At 42.7% G+C, this 17,108-nt stretch overlaps 1 protein-coding gene across 3 annotated transcripts in view; it reads left to right on the forward strand.

Moving 5' to 3' along the window:
* Positions 1 to 17,108, forward strand: part of ADAMTS17 (ADAM metallopeptidase with thrombospondin type 1 motif 17) — a 171,809-nt gene that overhangs the window by 64,151 nt on the left and 90,550 nt on the right. For all 3 annotated transcript variants that reach the window (XM_071754228.1, XM_071754229.1, XM_071754230.1), the window contains one exon: positions 1,264 to 1,369. In XM_071754228.1, coding sequence (XP_071610329.1) covers positions 1,264 to 1,369 — 106 coding nt within the window. The remainder of the gene's footprint in view (positions 1 to 1,263; positions 1,370 to 17,108) is intronic.

Below are 17,108 nucleotides of genomic sequence, written 5' to 3' on the forward strand. Positions count from 1 at the left end.
CTTTTAATGTATTGACAGAACTCTAGAAGATTTTGCTACACCACATCTCTCAAACATGGATGGAAATGTTGCTCCCTTCCATCTCCAAGTGAAAGCAAACATTGACTCAGCCTCATTTGGTGGAATTTAGCAGAGGGAAATTAGCATGCATCATTTCAGACTAAATGGGCTTGCCTGATGGACCACTGAGCCTGAGATGCAATACTGCTTTATTGCTTCTCAGTTAAAACCTCATTTGTCAGATGCAACTGAGATATATGTTGGCACTGGTTAAATGAAAGATAAGGGCAGAATTATCAGGTTTAGTAGTAGGAATAAAATGCTTCCAGTAAGAATTCTGCTCTGGTCATTGCTTTTAGCTGAACCTAAAACGAAAGTAAGCAAAATACCCCTCCCTATTCACTAAAAGTGTATCTCAGCTGAGTGGGATCAGTTTATTACAGAGCTATGTTTGTCTTATCCCCCAAAGGCAGCAGGATTTCCAGGAATGACTTCTGAGCAGATGTTAGTTGTGCCACAGGGTGGTAGCACACCATTGTGGGAAGAGCCTGGGCTGGGCAAGCTCAGAGTACAGGTGAACTCAACAGCCCTCACCAGTTTTCCTGTCTCTCAGCTGGGGATCAGGATTACCAGGACCCCTTGGGCCATCATAGTTTTGTCTCCTGTGATGACACAGGATGCTTCAGTGAAGAGGCAGCTATGGAGTGGATCAGAGTTTGGCATGAAGCATCATCCTTCTTCCCAAGTACCCTCCTCCATTTGTGCACACTGGGAGAGGATTTAAGAACTCAAAAATGCACAAAGTCAGCTTTTCTGACTCTTCCACTCTTACTTTCTCTAAGTAGGAAAATAAGGTAAATTTAAGATCTTTCTTAAGAGAGTCTCTGCTCTTATTGTTTCTTCCTTCCCCCCAACTTTGTCTTGGAAATGGGGAGAACTCCATTGAAATTCTTTTTAAGGCTACTTCTCTGCATCTTCTACCATTGTTGTAGAGGTTTTTAATAGACAAGCTGAGACAAATTTCTGAGACAGTGAAATACGGTTTTGAAATATATTTTCCAATGAAAGATGTGAAGGTGAGTGTGTTTACCTTGCTTCTGTCTTCTAAAATTCTAGACTGATTTTTCAGTAGAATGATGAACAAAATATTGAGATGATTTTATGTGCAAACTACTCTCATGATTTTTACCATTTGGGTTAGTTACTGTATTTTTGTATGGTTTTTTTTCATGGTTTGTGATGGGATTATTCTCTGTGTTGCAGGAATTGCTTACCTGGGAGGTGTCTGCAGTGCCAAGAGGAAGTGTGTTCTTGCTGAAGACAACGGTCTCAATCTGGCATTTACAATTGCACATGAACTTGGGCACAAGTAAGAACTTGTCCTTGTGTTCCTTGCTTTACTGATGCCTCTATAGCATATTTTTATTCAAAGCTTCACAAGTAAAATTACTAGTGTGGCATGGTTGTTATGTTTTCTAAATTAGCAGATTGATAATAACTGAATTTATAGGAGACTTATGTAAGTATTCAGTTCAGCACACCTAAATATTTCTATTTGATCCTCCCCTCTTTTCCAATTTATATCATTTTGAGTGTCACAAAGAGGCCTTGTTCTTTTAAGTGATTAATGGGAGTAGTCAAATTCTGCTTTTGCCTGTGCTGTAGCACAGGTCCATGTAGTCAACATCAACTTTAAAATCTTTGAACTTGCTCAGTTTTCTCTGAAGTTCAGGTGTCTGTGTCAAGGATTTTAATAGTTAAATACTTTGGTAATGATTTAATATCTGTGTGCTAAGTAATCTACTGTGGCTGAAACTGTAAACATCATTATTTTGGAAATGCCCTTAAAGAGTATTATTTGATGAACAGAAAGAAGTCATCTAACTTGATTTATCAGCTCAGTCACAGCTAACTAACACACTTTGAACACTAACTGGAAAAAAAGCCAGCAATGAGCATGATAATTCCCAGTCAGACAGAAATCTGTAAAATGAGATTGCCAGGTACTTTCTGCAGGTGACTGAAGATTTTTTTAAAGCTGCCTGTAAATATACCATGGACAGAAGAAAATAAAATTGACTGGAAGAGTCACCTGCATCACTTTAGTGCAGTTAATGAGTTAGCCCCAAGGTCAGCATCCACATTCACTGCTTTCCAGGCTAAGTGTAATATGCACTTACTCATAATACTTAGGAGCTTTTTTCCCTTTCCATTGACATCATTCTGGTTGCATTCTGTCACAGTTAGACTGTGGAAGGTGTAGAATTAGACAGGAGTAGATTTATCCAGGGACAAGAGTTGTACCTATGGGATTTTCAAGTGCTCCCTCCTTTAACTTCTGTGGATGGAAGGTGGGGAATCCCAACACTGCTCCATTAGCAAAAAGTTGTGAGTAAGTTTTGTCTGCACCCTTCTGGATTCCTACTGTTTGTGTCTGTTGTATCTTCCTCTCCTACAGCAACAAGTATTTGACAGCTAAGTCAGAGCCAATGGATCGTGTTCAGATTCTGGCCAATCTCATTCCATGACAAATAATTATTTTATGGCAATGTGTTTCAAAGTTGCCTGGGGGATATTTAGGTTACTACCAAAAATGACAAGAGGAAAATGAATCTCTTGTTCACCCTGCAGTGACACCAAAGGTATCTGAGCCAAACCGAGGGTGGTTTCAGCAGAAATGAAGGACATTTGGTTTTGGTTTTATTTAAATTGCATGCCAAGATGTTAAACTGAGCCTAAACTTAATAACAAATTAACCTGTGGGTAATGTTAAGGGAAATTCAGCACTCATCTTTGGATGGGCCAAGAGCAGAAGGGAAAAATACTTGAGCTGCAGAAAATCCAGCTGTGTTGAAGAGTGAGACTGGTCTGCCCTGGTGTTTGCCAAGTTTCCCAGCAGAGCTGTCAAGCTTCCTTCTAATAATGCCTTGCAAAAAATCCACAACATAAATAGGGGATGTAATGCTTTCAGATACAGCTCTCCATCTGTGCTGAAAATAGCAAACTCCATTTTCTTTTTTGAGTGCAATTTTGGTGGCAAGACCTCAACGTTCTTTCTCTGCTGGTTTTCTTTCTTTGCCTCTGTATTGGAAAACTATCTCAATAGGTGGGTATGAGATATTTAAAGAGGTTGACAGAGGGTGGTTTGGTTTCAGTACCCTTGAGAATTTGGACAGTGAGTGTGCTATTGTGGAGAGCATTTTCTGCTTCAGAAGTCAGAGATCCCATTGTGGGTAGAGATGGAGAGTGTAGGTGAAGATTGCAGGTTCAGAAGGACAAATGACAAAGGAGACAGCATTTTCTAACAAAGCTGCCTCATGTTTACTGAGAGTGAAGACACCAGTAAATGCTCAGGCAAGAGAGACTGGGGGGAGTACTGGAAGAGCTTGAAGGGTCTTTAAGAGCTATTTTAGAGCCCTACTGTGTCTGGCTCTGGGGAATGTAGCTCTCAGAAGGCATGAGAACCAGGAAGGCTTCATCTGAAGCAGGCAACTGGGTTAGGTTAGAGAAGCTGCTGGCAGGATTCTGCTGCCACAGGGGTCTTGGGGACATGTTCCAGGTTCACCTGTTTTACAGTGAGTCACAATTCCCTACCACTGAGGGGAGCAAACCCTCCAGCCCTTCTGATCCCTCTTGCCTTTCTTAAACCCTTCTGATCCCTCTTGCCTTTCTTAAACCCAGCCAGTGGGCCGTGTGCCAAATGAAAACAGAGGGAAAAAAAAATGCCATCTCATCACCCAATGTGAACATCAAAATCACCCCACTCTACTGTCCTCCCCCAGTTATTTATTTCAAACTGTGCTCAATTTTTCTGGTGCTTTTTGGCCCTTGAAGTCAAGAGGAGTCTTCACTGACCTTACTGTCAGACCTCTCCTTATTTGTCTGTTTCTGAACTGCAACAAGATGGTCTGGGCAGTCTTGACTCAGCATATCTTGTGCAAACAGAAGGATTTCTTGCACACTTAACTTACAAATTTGTAGTTTTTAAGTGACTGTGAAATGGAAGGAAACATATTGCAGAGAAGAAGAGAAAAAAGCTGACATGAGCATCATGTTTAAAAGTGAAAAGCAAGGAAAATTAGGTGCAAGTTTCTTAATTGAAGAGAAATCCAATCAAAACTTACATCCACATTAGCAAAAATGTGAATGTTGGAGAGCCATAATTGTGAGCTTTATTGAAGGCTGATTTCTTTATGAGTGTAGAAAAGCTGAGATTTATTACTTCTTGCCCTAAGACTAACAAATGTCTGTGGAGATCATAAGCCCAGTTTGGCATTCACAGATAGTTTCTGATGTAGACTTTGGAAAAAGTGAATGATTACTAATTGATGTGTCAGATTCCTAATCTGCCACTAATGCCATTTGGACTCTCTGGAAAAACCACTAATATGGACAGCTGCACTGCAAAAACATGAAGACATTATTAAATAGGTCCATTAGGGGAATGCTTATAGGTCCTATGAAAGTTCATCTTCAGGTTTAGCCAATAGAGTTGTAGTTGGCTTGGTGATGGGATGAGCGATACAACTTTTTTATTTTGTAATTATATCTTTAGATCCAGAGTGGTAATTTTGGTTCATGAATGGATGCAAAGGTAGCATCTGTTTGTATTTAGATACCTTTTCCTACAAAAAGGTCAGGAGATAAATTTTGCTGTTACAAAAGGTGACAGGCAGGGTAGAGATCAGTGAATATGTGATGAAGCTGCAAATCATAAACTTCTTACCATACAAGACAGGACCCTCAGAAAGCCTCGTTCCTTCTTTCAGCATGTTCATTAGTGGATGTCCTTTAAAATAACATGCTTTAATTTAACCACAGTTACTTAATTAGCTATTTATTTTTTTTATTCAGGGAGCAGTGTGGTCTGATGTACACAAAAGCAAAGACACAGATCACTGTGATCCCTGAAGTCTTAAAAAGTAGAAGTCCAAGGTCCTCATCCTATAAACAGCTTAATAAGCTGAACACTTTCTTCATCTCCTCTCTCCTCAAACTAGCAGGGCAGCTCCTCCAGTAAGAGCTTGGAAATGTCCCACTGTGGTCAGCAGGATCATTAATGGTGCTTCCCTCCTTCTCCATGGATGCACCAGTGTGAAGTTGAGTCATACCCCAAAGACCACCCTGAACAACTGGGACTTTTAGAAAAATACTGCCACTTCCCCTTCCCTGCTTCTCTTTTGTGCCTACAGCAGTGACACTATTACCATTTTCAAGTCATTCTCCAAAGAAAAAGACAAATACATTTTTTTAAACAAAAGCTGGGATTCATCCTTATATCCGTTATCCCCTACATGAAGCGGGTGGGCCGTAGCCAGTGGTTTTTCAGGACAACAATGCCAGCTTTGTTGCCATCCCTATTTCTTTCAACAGCCTCAGTTTTCCTGTTGTGGGATAAGGGCAGGCTTGGGTGGGGAGGGAAGATTCCCATTCATGAGCTAGCAGAACCTGGCACTGCCTGGATGATGAGAGAATAGCTGGAGGTGGTGTGGCTGGGAGCCACGGCGTCTCAGATGCCCTTAAGAAAGTGAATCAAAATCAACTGACAATAAGCAAGATGCAGTCTGTTGCCAACAGTCTGAAACCACAGGGCCACAGACTTGAAGCTGAAACAGATGAGGACAAAATCCAGTCCAAAGGTAAAAAACCCTATAGTGCAAAAAGCAAACAGCTCTGGGGTTGGAATTAGCCAAGAGAAGAGTTGAGAACCAGCAGGTTTCTGCTCAGTGGGGTTATTTGCTTTCAACACTGAGTATTGATGGGTGTAGATTGGTTAAAATTACTCTAGGGTGCATAATTATTTGCTGCATAATTAAGTATGGCCTTTGTAGTGGGTCTCAAACAATAGTGGTGTTGCAGGTAAGGGAAGAACACTCTGGATGTTCTGTCTGTGGCTTGGTATTTATGCTAATAGGTGAGTGAATAAACTTAGCTCTCTGATCTGTCTTGTGCAGCACCCAGCAGAGGGACTGTCATGCAAGTAGCTGTAAGGCAGAATATGAAAATAATTGCAAGCTGAAGGGGAATGTGTCTAGAGCAGATCCAAGAGATACAGAATAATGCCCTGTGACAGCTTAACTGGCAAAGCCAGGTCAGTGTGGTGCAGGCATAAGCTTAATTCTTAAAAACCAAAGAGGAAATTAACAGTGCCCTGCAATTTTTAAAGATTTGGTCATAATGCATTTGAAAAATGAAGAATTTCACGTGGAGGCTGAAGACCACCAGAGTTAACAGGACATTGATCTGAGCAGTCAGGTGGCCTGGCAGAACACACACTCTGCTGACATAATATATTTATTTTCTTAAGCATTTTGTTTTGGGATTCCAGTCAGTGAAGTTCTGGTAGCAATGGAGCCAGCCAGCTAAATCATGGTAGTGGTGCAAGGGGAGTGGTTCTGGAAATGGTATAAAAAATTGAGCAGCCTTTGCTATAAACAGTCTCATTTTGTCATGGCCTTATAACATTTAGGTGCAAGATGTGGGAGTGGAGAAGCTGTTTTGAAAGAAAAAAACCACAACCCTATGTCTTTTTTTAGAGCAGCTCACCTTAGTCTAGCCTGGAATGCCCAGCTCTGCAGTGTAGCCAGCTGAGGGTAGTTGATATCTGATTTTAGACATTTTTTTTTTCCAGAAAGGCTCCCATCTGGTCTTCTTTTTCTCCTCTGTGTTGCTCTTTTGACCATCTGCTTTGCAATGATAGCAAATGCAATGATTTCTGGTTTTCAGAAACATGAGTGAAACAACCAGTAGGATCCTAGATTGTTACGGTGCTGACAGCAAGATCAGGCACAGAAGAGGCAGCAGATCCTTTGAACTGCTGCTTGAAGTGCAGCAGAGGCATTAGTAGGAACTCCCACATTTATCAGGCAGGTTCTGCCTGATCTGAATTTCTGTGGAATGTTTTTCTTCACTGCTATTGCAGAAGTGCACTAATTAATTGCCAGGAAGCAGGCTGTCCCCAGATTACTTCTTACCTCCCAGAAGATGTAAACCCCAGCATTACTTAACTTGCAGAATCCAGTGTATAGGAGCACCAAAGTCTCAGTTTCAGGGTCATCTGGATAGCTTCAGTTTTAACTCTAGTCCCTCTGTCCTGCAAATGAGGCCAAACATCCATGCATAGGGGAGTATTTCAGCATGAAGTTAAAGACTTCAGCTTAACCCATGGAAACTTGTTCCAGGCATAATAAGATTCCAGGCATCTTATTCCTTCTTGTGCACAAATGTTCTGCTAGAGAGAGACCTTGCAAAGAGGTTCCCCTCCTGTGGGCCTGTGGGGTAGTGGTGGCTCAGGGATGCAGGGGTTCTATCTTTGTGGCAGTTTGGGTGTAGGTTCTGTGTTGTTGTGCAGAGCTGTGGTGTAGTGCCCTCTGTGTCCTTGTAAAACCCCGTATGGCTTTTCTGACCCTACTGTAAAAGGAACTGTGCTGTGCTGACCATGCTGTGTTGGACCTCTCTTGTCTGCATTTGGAGCAGTTGTAAATCAAAGTCAGTTGGATCTGGAGGAGAACTGGAGCCAGGGGAAACCCCAGGCAACCTTCATCTAGCAAACTCAGGTACTAGTCCCTGTATTGCTACTCTGAGACTTCCTGAGCAGCCTGGGTACTTTGCTTCAGGCAGTTACTGCCCCAGCCGTATTCTCCTAGTGCCAGCACTCCCCATTTTCAGTCTCTCAGGAGAATGTTGCTGTTCCAGTATGTATTGCAGTCACAGGATTCCTGGGAGTGACTGACTGCCGTGTAGACATACCCTGAGGCTGGCCAAAAATCCTGGCAACACTCTGTACCCACCCTGGAGTTGCTAATTTTATTTTCTGCCATTTGTGTTGTAAATCTGTTGTGGAATGTCTCTCTCAGTTCCCAGGCTCCCTTTTCTTGTGCCTCTCCTCCTCCCAGGTTTCATTCTTCTTCCACAGATAATTGCAAGCACATTTTCACAGTCAAGTTGCCCTTCTCTGTACAACTGCAAAGGGGCATAATGGAACACTGCCTACTGCAGCATGTGTGTTTGTACATCAGAATTGCTGTGATCTGCTCAGAGTAATTTTTAATAACATACTCTTGGTTTGGAGAGAGAACTAGGTATAGCCTAGAATGTCATTAGATGCTTCTTCCACTTTCAGTAACACACTAAGTGGTCTCTTTTAGACACACACACACACAAATAATAAATTATGTACCTAAGGAGCTTGATATTAGCAGTGCATTGGAGTGTAACCACATTGGAACTGGGCGTGGGAATGTCCACCTCCCATTGCTTTCTGGACTCCTGTGGCAAGCATTGGTGTGGTTCTGGGCAGGAGTTTCTATGGTTTTACTCTACGCATTGTGAAGGATGTCTGTGTAATCCCTAGTGAAGCAACATTCTCTTGCAACCCCTCTAATTTCTTTGTTTTTGAGCATCTTGTACAGCTTCACTTCACATAATAAAACTGCACCGAAGAGGCAAGCGACTGCCATTTAGGAGCTCCCAGACAACACAATTCTAGTTTAATCAATAGCTTTGTGGCTTTGCCAGCTATGTCTTTCTTTTTGAGGGCTTATTCTGCTGAGTAAGCCAAGACTCTGTTAAGTAGCTGGGCTGTAATGATTTGGCAGATCTTGTATGTGCTTCCTGCTACAAGGGTTCTGGTTTCATACTTCATTGACTCCTCTGGCAACAGCTTTGTGTACCCAGTGACCCAAAACATAGGGACAGTACAAGTCTCCATTGTGCAACCTCTACAGTACACACCAACACAGGAAATATTAGGTTTGCAAGTGCCATTTACCAGATAATCATTTGTTTTTATACAAGGGCAGCAATCTAACTGAAATGTTGACTTTTCCACTAGCAGTGGGGTTCCAATAGCCTGTAACCCATGCTGTCTTCCTGGCCTGCTGAGTTCAACAGGTTCCAGGTGAAAATGACTGCAGAGCTGGGGAAGGTGATAAATCCCAGACTGTCATTCAGAAAAGCCTTCAGTAGTAACTCAGCAGCAGCAATGCCAGTGAAAATGATGTTGCCTCTAAAAATGTGGTTCCCTTTACCATTATGTCAGTGGGCAGCTGCACTGTAGTGGAACAGGGTTGGCTGCCTCTTGGCCAACAGTTCTGTTAAGGAATAAAATTCAGCAAAAAGAGGCCACTAGACAAACGAAATAAACAGGCTTTCTTTGTTCTCACTGATCCCTTTCCTTCTGCAAAATCCTCCCTACATCAGATGCTGGGCCTCTTTCCGTTGCTGAATCCAACCCAGCAGGGAGTTTTGTCATTTATGTCTTACTTGAACCCTAGTTTGAAAAAAAAAAAAAGAGTAATCCACAATTTTCTCAGTTTTCTGTTTTTGTTCTTGTTTAGGTAAAACAAATCAAAGCAAAAGGAGTCTGATCATAATGGTTTGTTCTCACTTGCTTGAAAAGTTTCCTTCCTGCTGAGCTCTAATTAGCTCAGACTGTTAAGCCTTAAAACTGAGGTTTTTTTTTTTTACTGTGCCTTCTTTCTACGCTCCGAAGGCCACTGTGACACTTACTTTGTGTGCCAGATCTTAGCCACATGTGGGACAGTTTGGCCTTTCAGAAATTTCTGATGTCCACCCCCTGGCAGCTGACTCACCTGACACTGAGAGGCCAAAGCCTGCCTGTCTCTTCCAGCTTCCTACCACCCTGCTGTCTGCTGGCATCACTCCAGAGTGAGCTAATGAAGTGGCAGGTTTCTAACCTGTTGTATTAAATATTCATTTTAATTATACATGTTAGAACTAGAGGGAGGATAAAGAAATGCTCCCTAGAAACAGTTTGCTTCTCAATTGAAGATAATCTTTGTGTTGAGGAAATGTATCTTTCCTAGGAAAGAGGAAAATCACACTTTCCTTTCTTCCTGTTGAAAACCCCTAGCACCTTTCTGTGGGTAAATTCTTTCCTCTTTGGTGCTTCCTTTATCTCAAGTAAAGCTCCTTGCTCTGGCATAGGACAGATTTACCCAAGAGGGCAGAATTCTTCCCTAGTAGATGTTCTGAGCCACTATGTTCATCAATGGTCAATTTTTGATAAAGATTCAGGTTGGTAGGTTTAAAGTAATGTGGCAAACTGGATTTTCCTACAGGACACTGTAATAATGACTTAGTCTTATTCTTTTCTGCTTCTGTGAACAAACACCAGCATGCATAATTTTAAGTGTCATCCTCTCCATCAGGTATATTTTTTTTTACTTCTTTCTCCATTGTTTCACTCTGCTATTGACACCTTTTCAGCACGAATCTAGATATGATGCCAAAGCTTCTTTTCATTCAAATGAATAAACCAACCTATTTGTTTAGAAAAATCTGTTAATGTTTTTGTTCTATATCTTAATTGCTAAAATACATTTCTGCAGCTCATTCTGAAATTTTTATGGTGTTTGTTGAAGTAACCTTACCAGGTTTGCCAAATGCATTGTTGCAGGAGGCACTTCTGAATGTGATGGACAGAATCACATGAGAAAAACTCCTACTCAGTCTCCAGGAAGCTGTCATCAGTTAAATGACATGCATGCTGCACCTCTTATCAGCAAGAGACCCTCTAAAGAGATATCTACTAATGAAGATAACAGACTCTTTTATTTCTCTGTAATTTGTCTTCGTGTTAACATGTTCCAGTCAAAGTTATTCAAAGCAGGAGTCTCTCTTTTCAAGTTCCTTTTACTTTTTCATAGGACACTCTCAGACAATATAAAAGCAAACTTGGCTTTGTTAGTCTTGAGCTTGATAGGCAGCCAGGCACCCACTACCCAAAGAATTCCACCTCAGTACTGGTCTGGATGTATCATTTCCAAATTGCTTTGATACCAAGCCATAATTTGCACCATTCCTGTTTGATATCAAGTCTCTCCCTGTTGATCAAACGAGTGAGACTAAGTAAGATAGCATGCTGAACTTTTAAAATCATTTATGAACCTCCATGGCCAGATGGTTCTGGGATTATGAATTATTTTCCCAGCTGCACCATTCTCTAAAATCCCAGGAGTTTAGGGATCTGGTGTTCAGGAGGAGCATTGCCGGAAACAGCGTTTCCGTAAGGATGTGAAGCACTCCTGAGTGATGGGAGTGATTATGACCAGGATTCCACTGCAAATGCCATGTCCTTACAACCAATGTCTTCAGCTCAACTATTGCAGACTGATCCATTGGTAGCTTATAACTGCACATCATGCTTCCTGTGCAACTATTTTTCTAGACAGGTTTGGGTTTTTTTCTTCATTCTTGCAAGCGAAAGAGGGTGCACAGGTCTGTTACTGCCCACTCCAGTCACCTGGCACTTTGGTGAGCCAAGGTATGAGGGTCACGTGGGATGGACTTCTTATTGCATTGAATCTGCAAGCCCACAGTCATTTGCAAAGTAGACCAAGAAAAGAAGAATTAAAGAAAGAGGCTGAAAAGTATTACTTTGTGTGAAAAGGATTTCTGCTGCTCTGGAGACCATAAAGCATGTGTCCACTGGCTTGTCTGGGGACTTAGAAGACTTGGTGCCAGTAGAATTATATATATTACAGTTACTTCACACCTCTTTGTCTTTTGATATTGGCCATCTCCTCATTCCCACCTCCAGGAATGGAGAATTCATCTCCCAGTGTGGGGAAGGCAGCCAGAATTCCTGACTCCTACAGTGCATTCCCCAGGCTGCCCCACTTCCCCCAGCACTCAGCAGTGGGTGGCTTCCTGATGGAGCAGAGTGTGGGACATCTGTGGTTACTTGTGTTGCACAGATTTGGCAGATACACTCCACTGTCTCTCAATTCCCCTTCCTTTCTCCTTTAAGGCTGTCTTGTGTTGCATCTCTTTGTTCAGGTTTGACCCTCAGTCATTAATGTAGTTGACTGGAGGCTTTCACTGGTTTCACTGGAGTTTTAGAAAAGTGCACTCAAGTGACTGCATGCAAGAGCTTCCCCTTAGGTTGCTAACACTTTGAGTGACAAACACGTCAGTCCTTCTTACTGAGCTTTTGTCTTTCTCCCCTAGTGGGTGGGAAATCCCACCCAGCTTTCCCAGGGGTTTGTCTTTTTTCCACCCTACAATTTATATTCCCTTTTCATCTCCTGAGGAAATGCATGTCACATTTTCTGAGGCCTCGTTCTCACCCACTTCAGTTAGTGCTGAAAGCAAACAGCTTGTTACCCTTCAGCATGTTACTTCTGTGATGCACCAGGGTGCTTTCGGCATACAAGGAGCTACAGATGGAGCACAGCAGCCTCTGCTCACCAGAGCAAGAGAAATGAGCAGTCTTTCTCTGCCCAGCACTGTCTCATTCATAGGCACTGCCCTCCCTCTGCAAGAATTTCTGCAGCAAGTGGTAGAGAGAGCATTTTTTATGCCCAGGAAAGGGATTAAATCTTGTAAAGGGAAAGGAAACAGCTCACTGCATACATTTTCACTGGGATGTTACCCTTTGGCCCTCAGATAACTTTATTCTTGCTCCAGGGTGATTGTGACAAGTTGTCAGTTTCTCTTCATTGAGAGCCTGAGAGAGGTGGTTCTCAGTAAAGAGCCTCTGGTGCCTGTTTTACAGTGAGTGTTTTTTGATATAACTGTGTTCATCCCTCCAGTAGTAATTGGACTGTTAAAGTAATCCTTGACTCTTACCAACACTGTTGTGTCAGGAACCTGTTGCCTCTATGTGCTGTTGGCAGGTGAAAGGATTTAGGAATTCTGAGCTGCTGAGGAGATGGGGTAGTGCTCTAGGAATTCAAGGGGGACAGGAACCTATAAGCTGTGTGATGTTAAAACCTATAGGGCCAGAAGTGAAAGGCAGGCATGGAAATCATTGTGGGCTCTCATGAATACAAGACAGTGAAATAGTTATTATAAGCTTAAGTGTGCTGAGCTCCTGATCCTCTTGGGAGGTTATGAAGGCAGAAAAGGAGCTCTGGGCAGTCATTCCCATGGGTAGTGAGATTGGATTCATTGCATGAACCTTTCCTGCATCTCCACTGCCTACATAAGTTCAGGTCTGAACCCGTGGGTGCTGAGGGAGTTGGTACCAAATGGTTTACACTGTGCTGTGTAATCACAGTCCTGCCTGAATGCAGAGTGCTGCAGCTGCTCTGGTTGACAGCTCTCATGTTTAGAGATTTGTGGAACTTTGAGAGGAGTGAGCATGAAGATCAGGAAGAAGGGTGTTTTCTTGAGGTAATGCTACCTCTTCAATGGGCAGTTTCCACCAAGTTTATTTGTGCATACATTGATCAGCTTTAGCTATTTCTAGGACTCTGTGTTCAGTAGAGCACTCCTTTTTCTGCCAGATGGGACACTACCCTCTGCATTCTCAAAACCTGCTGATTCTTACCAGAAACACTGAAGCATTTTCTGGAAAAGGTTGCTATGCTGGAATCAAATCCTACAAACCTGACACAGTGGAAGGAAGCCATTGGAATGGAAGTGTTCAGCTGCATGACAACTGGATTCCTGCATCTTACCAAAAGTCTTGGAGTACAGCAGGCACTGCCTGCCCTGAAGTTATGCAGCCACTCTTCAAAGGAGGCAAGGATCTGAGGGAGAGAATTGTATGAAAAAGTGTCCTCTGGAAAAAATAATCAATAGTGTGAGCATGTGATATTATTGCTGGGGAGATGATGATAAGATGATTCACTCTGTTCTTCATGACCCTGGTCTAACTTCCATCAGACCATAAAGAAGGACTTACAGTTGATATCAGTGGGGTTTGTTACAGGTATGGAGGATCACATGAGCAACAAGCTTTTAGGTGAAATGTTTGGGTGAGAAAAAAGCCACACACTGCCCGTTCCTGCCGTGCCAGCCTCCCGTGTGTTCTCTGTCCCTTGTGGCACAAGCTCATACTTGCTGCCTTCCAGATTCCATGGCAAAAGAACTAATTCTTTTTAAATGAAAACCATATCATAAAGGGCTGGATCTGTCATGCAGCTGAATAAACCACAGCTTTCCACACTGTTTTTCACCATAGGCGTTCGTGTGTTCTCACTCGCTGTTGTTGACTTCTTGGCTGTTTGATGAGTAGATAACCATATAAAATATCTGGTTACTTCATTATTGGAGAGTGACATAAACTTGGTTATGAAAACAAGAGTCCAGTAGTCATGGTTCCCTTTAAATGTTGTCTCTCCTGATAAAAAAAAATAAATAGCTCAGCACTCATCCTGAACACCTCCATTCTAGATAATATGTGCAGAATTATTTATTACTTCAAATGCTTTAAGCAGCTTCATTTCCAGTTTCTCAAAGTATTTTCTGACAGCTTCTGAAATAGTCAAATTATATTAAGGCAACTGTGTTTGCATGTTTGAAAAACACAAGGTGAAAAAGGCTGTTTCCCATTAAACCAACAGCCCTAGGACTGTTGTTTTTGTAAGAAGGTTATGCAAGTTGTTTCATTGCCTCCTCCCCAGCTCAGCTCACCTCAGCATGTTTTCCCAGCATTTGTTAGTTTGCCCTCCATCCAAGCCTCACTTGGACTCCCTTCTGACCCCTCTGGCTGTCTCTGCCTGTCTCTGCCTCCCTTTGGTTGCTTTGCAGATTTATCACCTTCCTCTCTCTCAAAATTCACAGTCCTCATTTTGTGTTGCAGCTCCAGTTTTGATCCCAGCTCTAATGAGTAACCCTGTTTCACTTCTGCCACTCTCATGCCTTTATTCTCAACTGGTTGGAAGCCTCATAACTTGCAAGATATCAGCATTTTATATTGAAACATTGAACATGTTGAACCAGTTCAGAAGTAGGCATCTTTCCAGTGATGCAGCTTTAATTTCAAACCTTAATAAAAATTCCTAACATTGAACTCGATTTGGGACTGGATGGCTCACAGGCTTGATTATGTGATACACTGTCTCCCATTTCTAAGTTGCTGGTTCAGATCCAGCCCAAGTTAGTAGCTGCTGAGAGCTGTTGACGTACATCCTCTGCTTAGTGACCTATATTGATCTGAGTTTAATGACAGTGTTTAATGTTCTCAGCTGTCAGGCATGTACCTTGTATAACCTCCTTCTATACCAGCATCTTCTGTTGTGGTTGAGATTGGATGGACTCTAGAGATGGGACTCCCTTCTCAACCATTCATGGAGACTCTGTAGGAAGTGGGAAGAGGGAGGAATTTTGTTCTTCTCTTATGTCCTTCATGAGGATACACTGATGGCATTTGTGCCCACAGCATGTCTAAGCAGCAGGCTTTCATGGGACACTGTCACCCTGCCCACACTGAAATGCCAGAGAGGATAAATGACAGCTCCCCTTCTCCCTTCCCTCTCATGCTATGTGAGGATGTTGTCCAGTCTGCCCTCCCTTTGTATTTATATTTCTCCAGTGGGGCTCAGAAAGAAATCTTGGGCTTAGTCCTGGCTCTGCAGTAACTTGTGTGTGAGTCATGGCAAGCTGGGTCACAGGGAATGGCTTCTCTCCATGGCTCTTTTGAGAAGGTCAGTGGTGACCTACCCTGCTGTGATGTGCACCTCCTGGTACTGCAAACAGCCCACAGCAGTTCACTGTTGCCTTGCAGAATAGCCTTTTAGAGACCATCTTTGAACTAAGCCTGTTGCAAACACAGGCAGAGAAAACATGCTTTCCAGCAAACAAAGATCAGCCAAGGGTGGCTCTCTGAGCTTTTCACTGGGAGAAAGAGATCACTGCCTTCTCCTGTCCCCCTTTGTACTGGGGACATTGCTGTAGCAGGCTGTTTGCTCAGTTCTTTAAGTCCATGTTGGGCAAGTGGCCCCAAGAAGCTTTTCCTTTTTAACATCTTGCTGAACTTACAAGTTACAGATGTTTGTGAGTTGGTTCTTAAGAGAAAAAAATGTCTCCCTTGGATTTCTCTGGAGAAGTGACAGAGAACTGTCCTCTTTTCCTTCTTGGTACCTGGACGGCCTCACTGGCCTTTGGAGAAATGGTGATTTGGAGGTTTGGGACAGTTGTGTGGGGAGCAATCAGTTGTGTGTTGTGCAGAAGTTTAATAAGCAGCTGGGGTGGCAGCCAGGTCACCTTGGGTAGCCTTGCTAGTCCTGACTGTCCCTCTTTTCTGAAGTGAACCAGCATTTGACTCCCCCTGAATTATTTGCAGACAAATGGAATGGTTTGGCTTTCACAGGCAAGCCATGGAGAAGCTCTTACTAACAGACAGCTGAAGTGCTATTTGAAACAGAGGGACTGTAGAAGCTCATGGTGTTTCCACTTCTGGGTGTGGTTTTTTCAGGCTTTCCTTCCTCATAATTCTTCCTTTCACTTGCCTCAGTCTTTCTGCCTTTTTCTGAAGAAAAACCATTCTTTCAGTGCTGATGGTATTTTCCATCAAGTTTACCTCTTGTCCCCACTTCAGAATCTTTCCCCACCAGAGGGGGAGTGCATTATAATAATCCTGGGGATTTCTCAAGTGGTCTGTTAACCAGCCACAAAGTTGCAGCTGTTTAAAAAATTTAAAGCATCTCCTAAATCAGTTTCCCCCCAGCCCTTGGCATTATCCTTAAGCTCAGATTTGGGACTTTTAATAGGAAACCTGTTGTGACCCATAGTGGTTCTGATGAAGATTTGTGTACATGACCTTAAGAACCTGGAGGTGCAACGCACAGTGCATGGAAGGCAGTAGGAGGCTTTCCTCAGGCTTTGGTGAGCTTTGGCTCAGGCTGTTAAAGAATAACAGGAAACATTGGAAAAGGCACCAAGGGTAAACAGACCAGTTTAGTTACATTAACTGTCTAGAGGAGAAGCTCCACTAATGGCCGAAACAAACAAAGCAAGTGCATTTATTTAGCATTGCTGTGGGAAAACAAAGGGCTGTTAATTGCATTTAGCTAAAAAGGGTTACACAAGGAATTGGCCAGCTCAGGCCCAGAGTGTAGTTCTGGCACCCTGACCCAGCTCTGATTGCTGCACAGACTCTGACGGAGAAGAGTGGCCTGGAAAGGAGCACAGAGAGGCCAGGGCTTTGAGAGACTGCATACTGTTTTTTTTTTTATTCATAGCAATGCAACTTTAAAGTCTTGTTCCACAAGAAAACAGCATCAAAGAGATCTGTTGTTCCCTGTGACTCCTGATAAAATTTGCCTTGCTGTGATTGTGTTAACAGTCAGAACTCAAACTGGTCAGTCAGCTTGTTTCTGGACTCACATGTGATGAGCAACAATAAATATGCTGCA

Source organism: Heliangelus exortis, chromosome 11 (genome assembly GCF_036169615.1).
Source record: "Heliangelus exortis chromosome 11, bHelExo1.hap1, whole genome shotgun sequence".
NCBI classification, from domain to species: Eukaryota; Metazoa; Chordata; class Aves; order Apodiformes; family Trochilidae; genus Heliangelus; species Heliangelus exortis.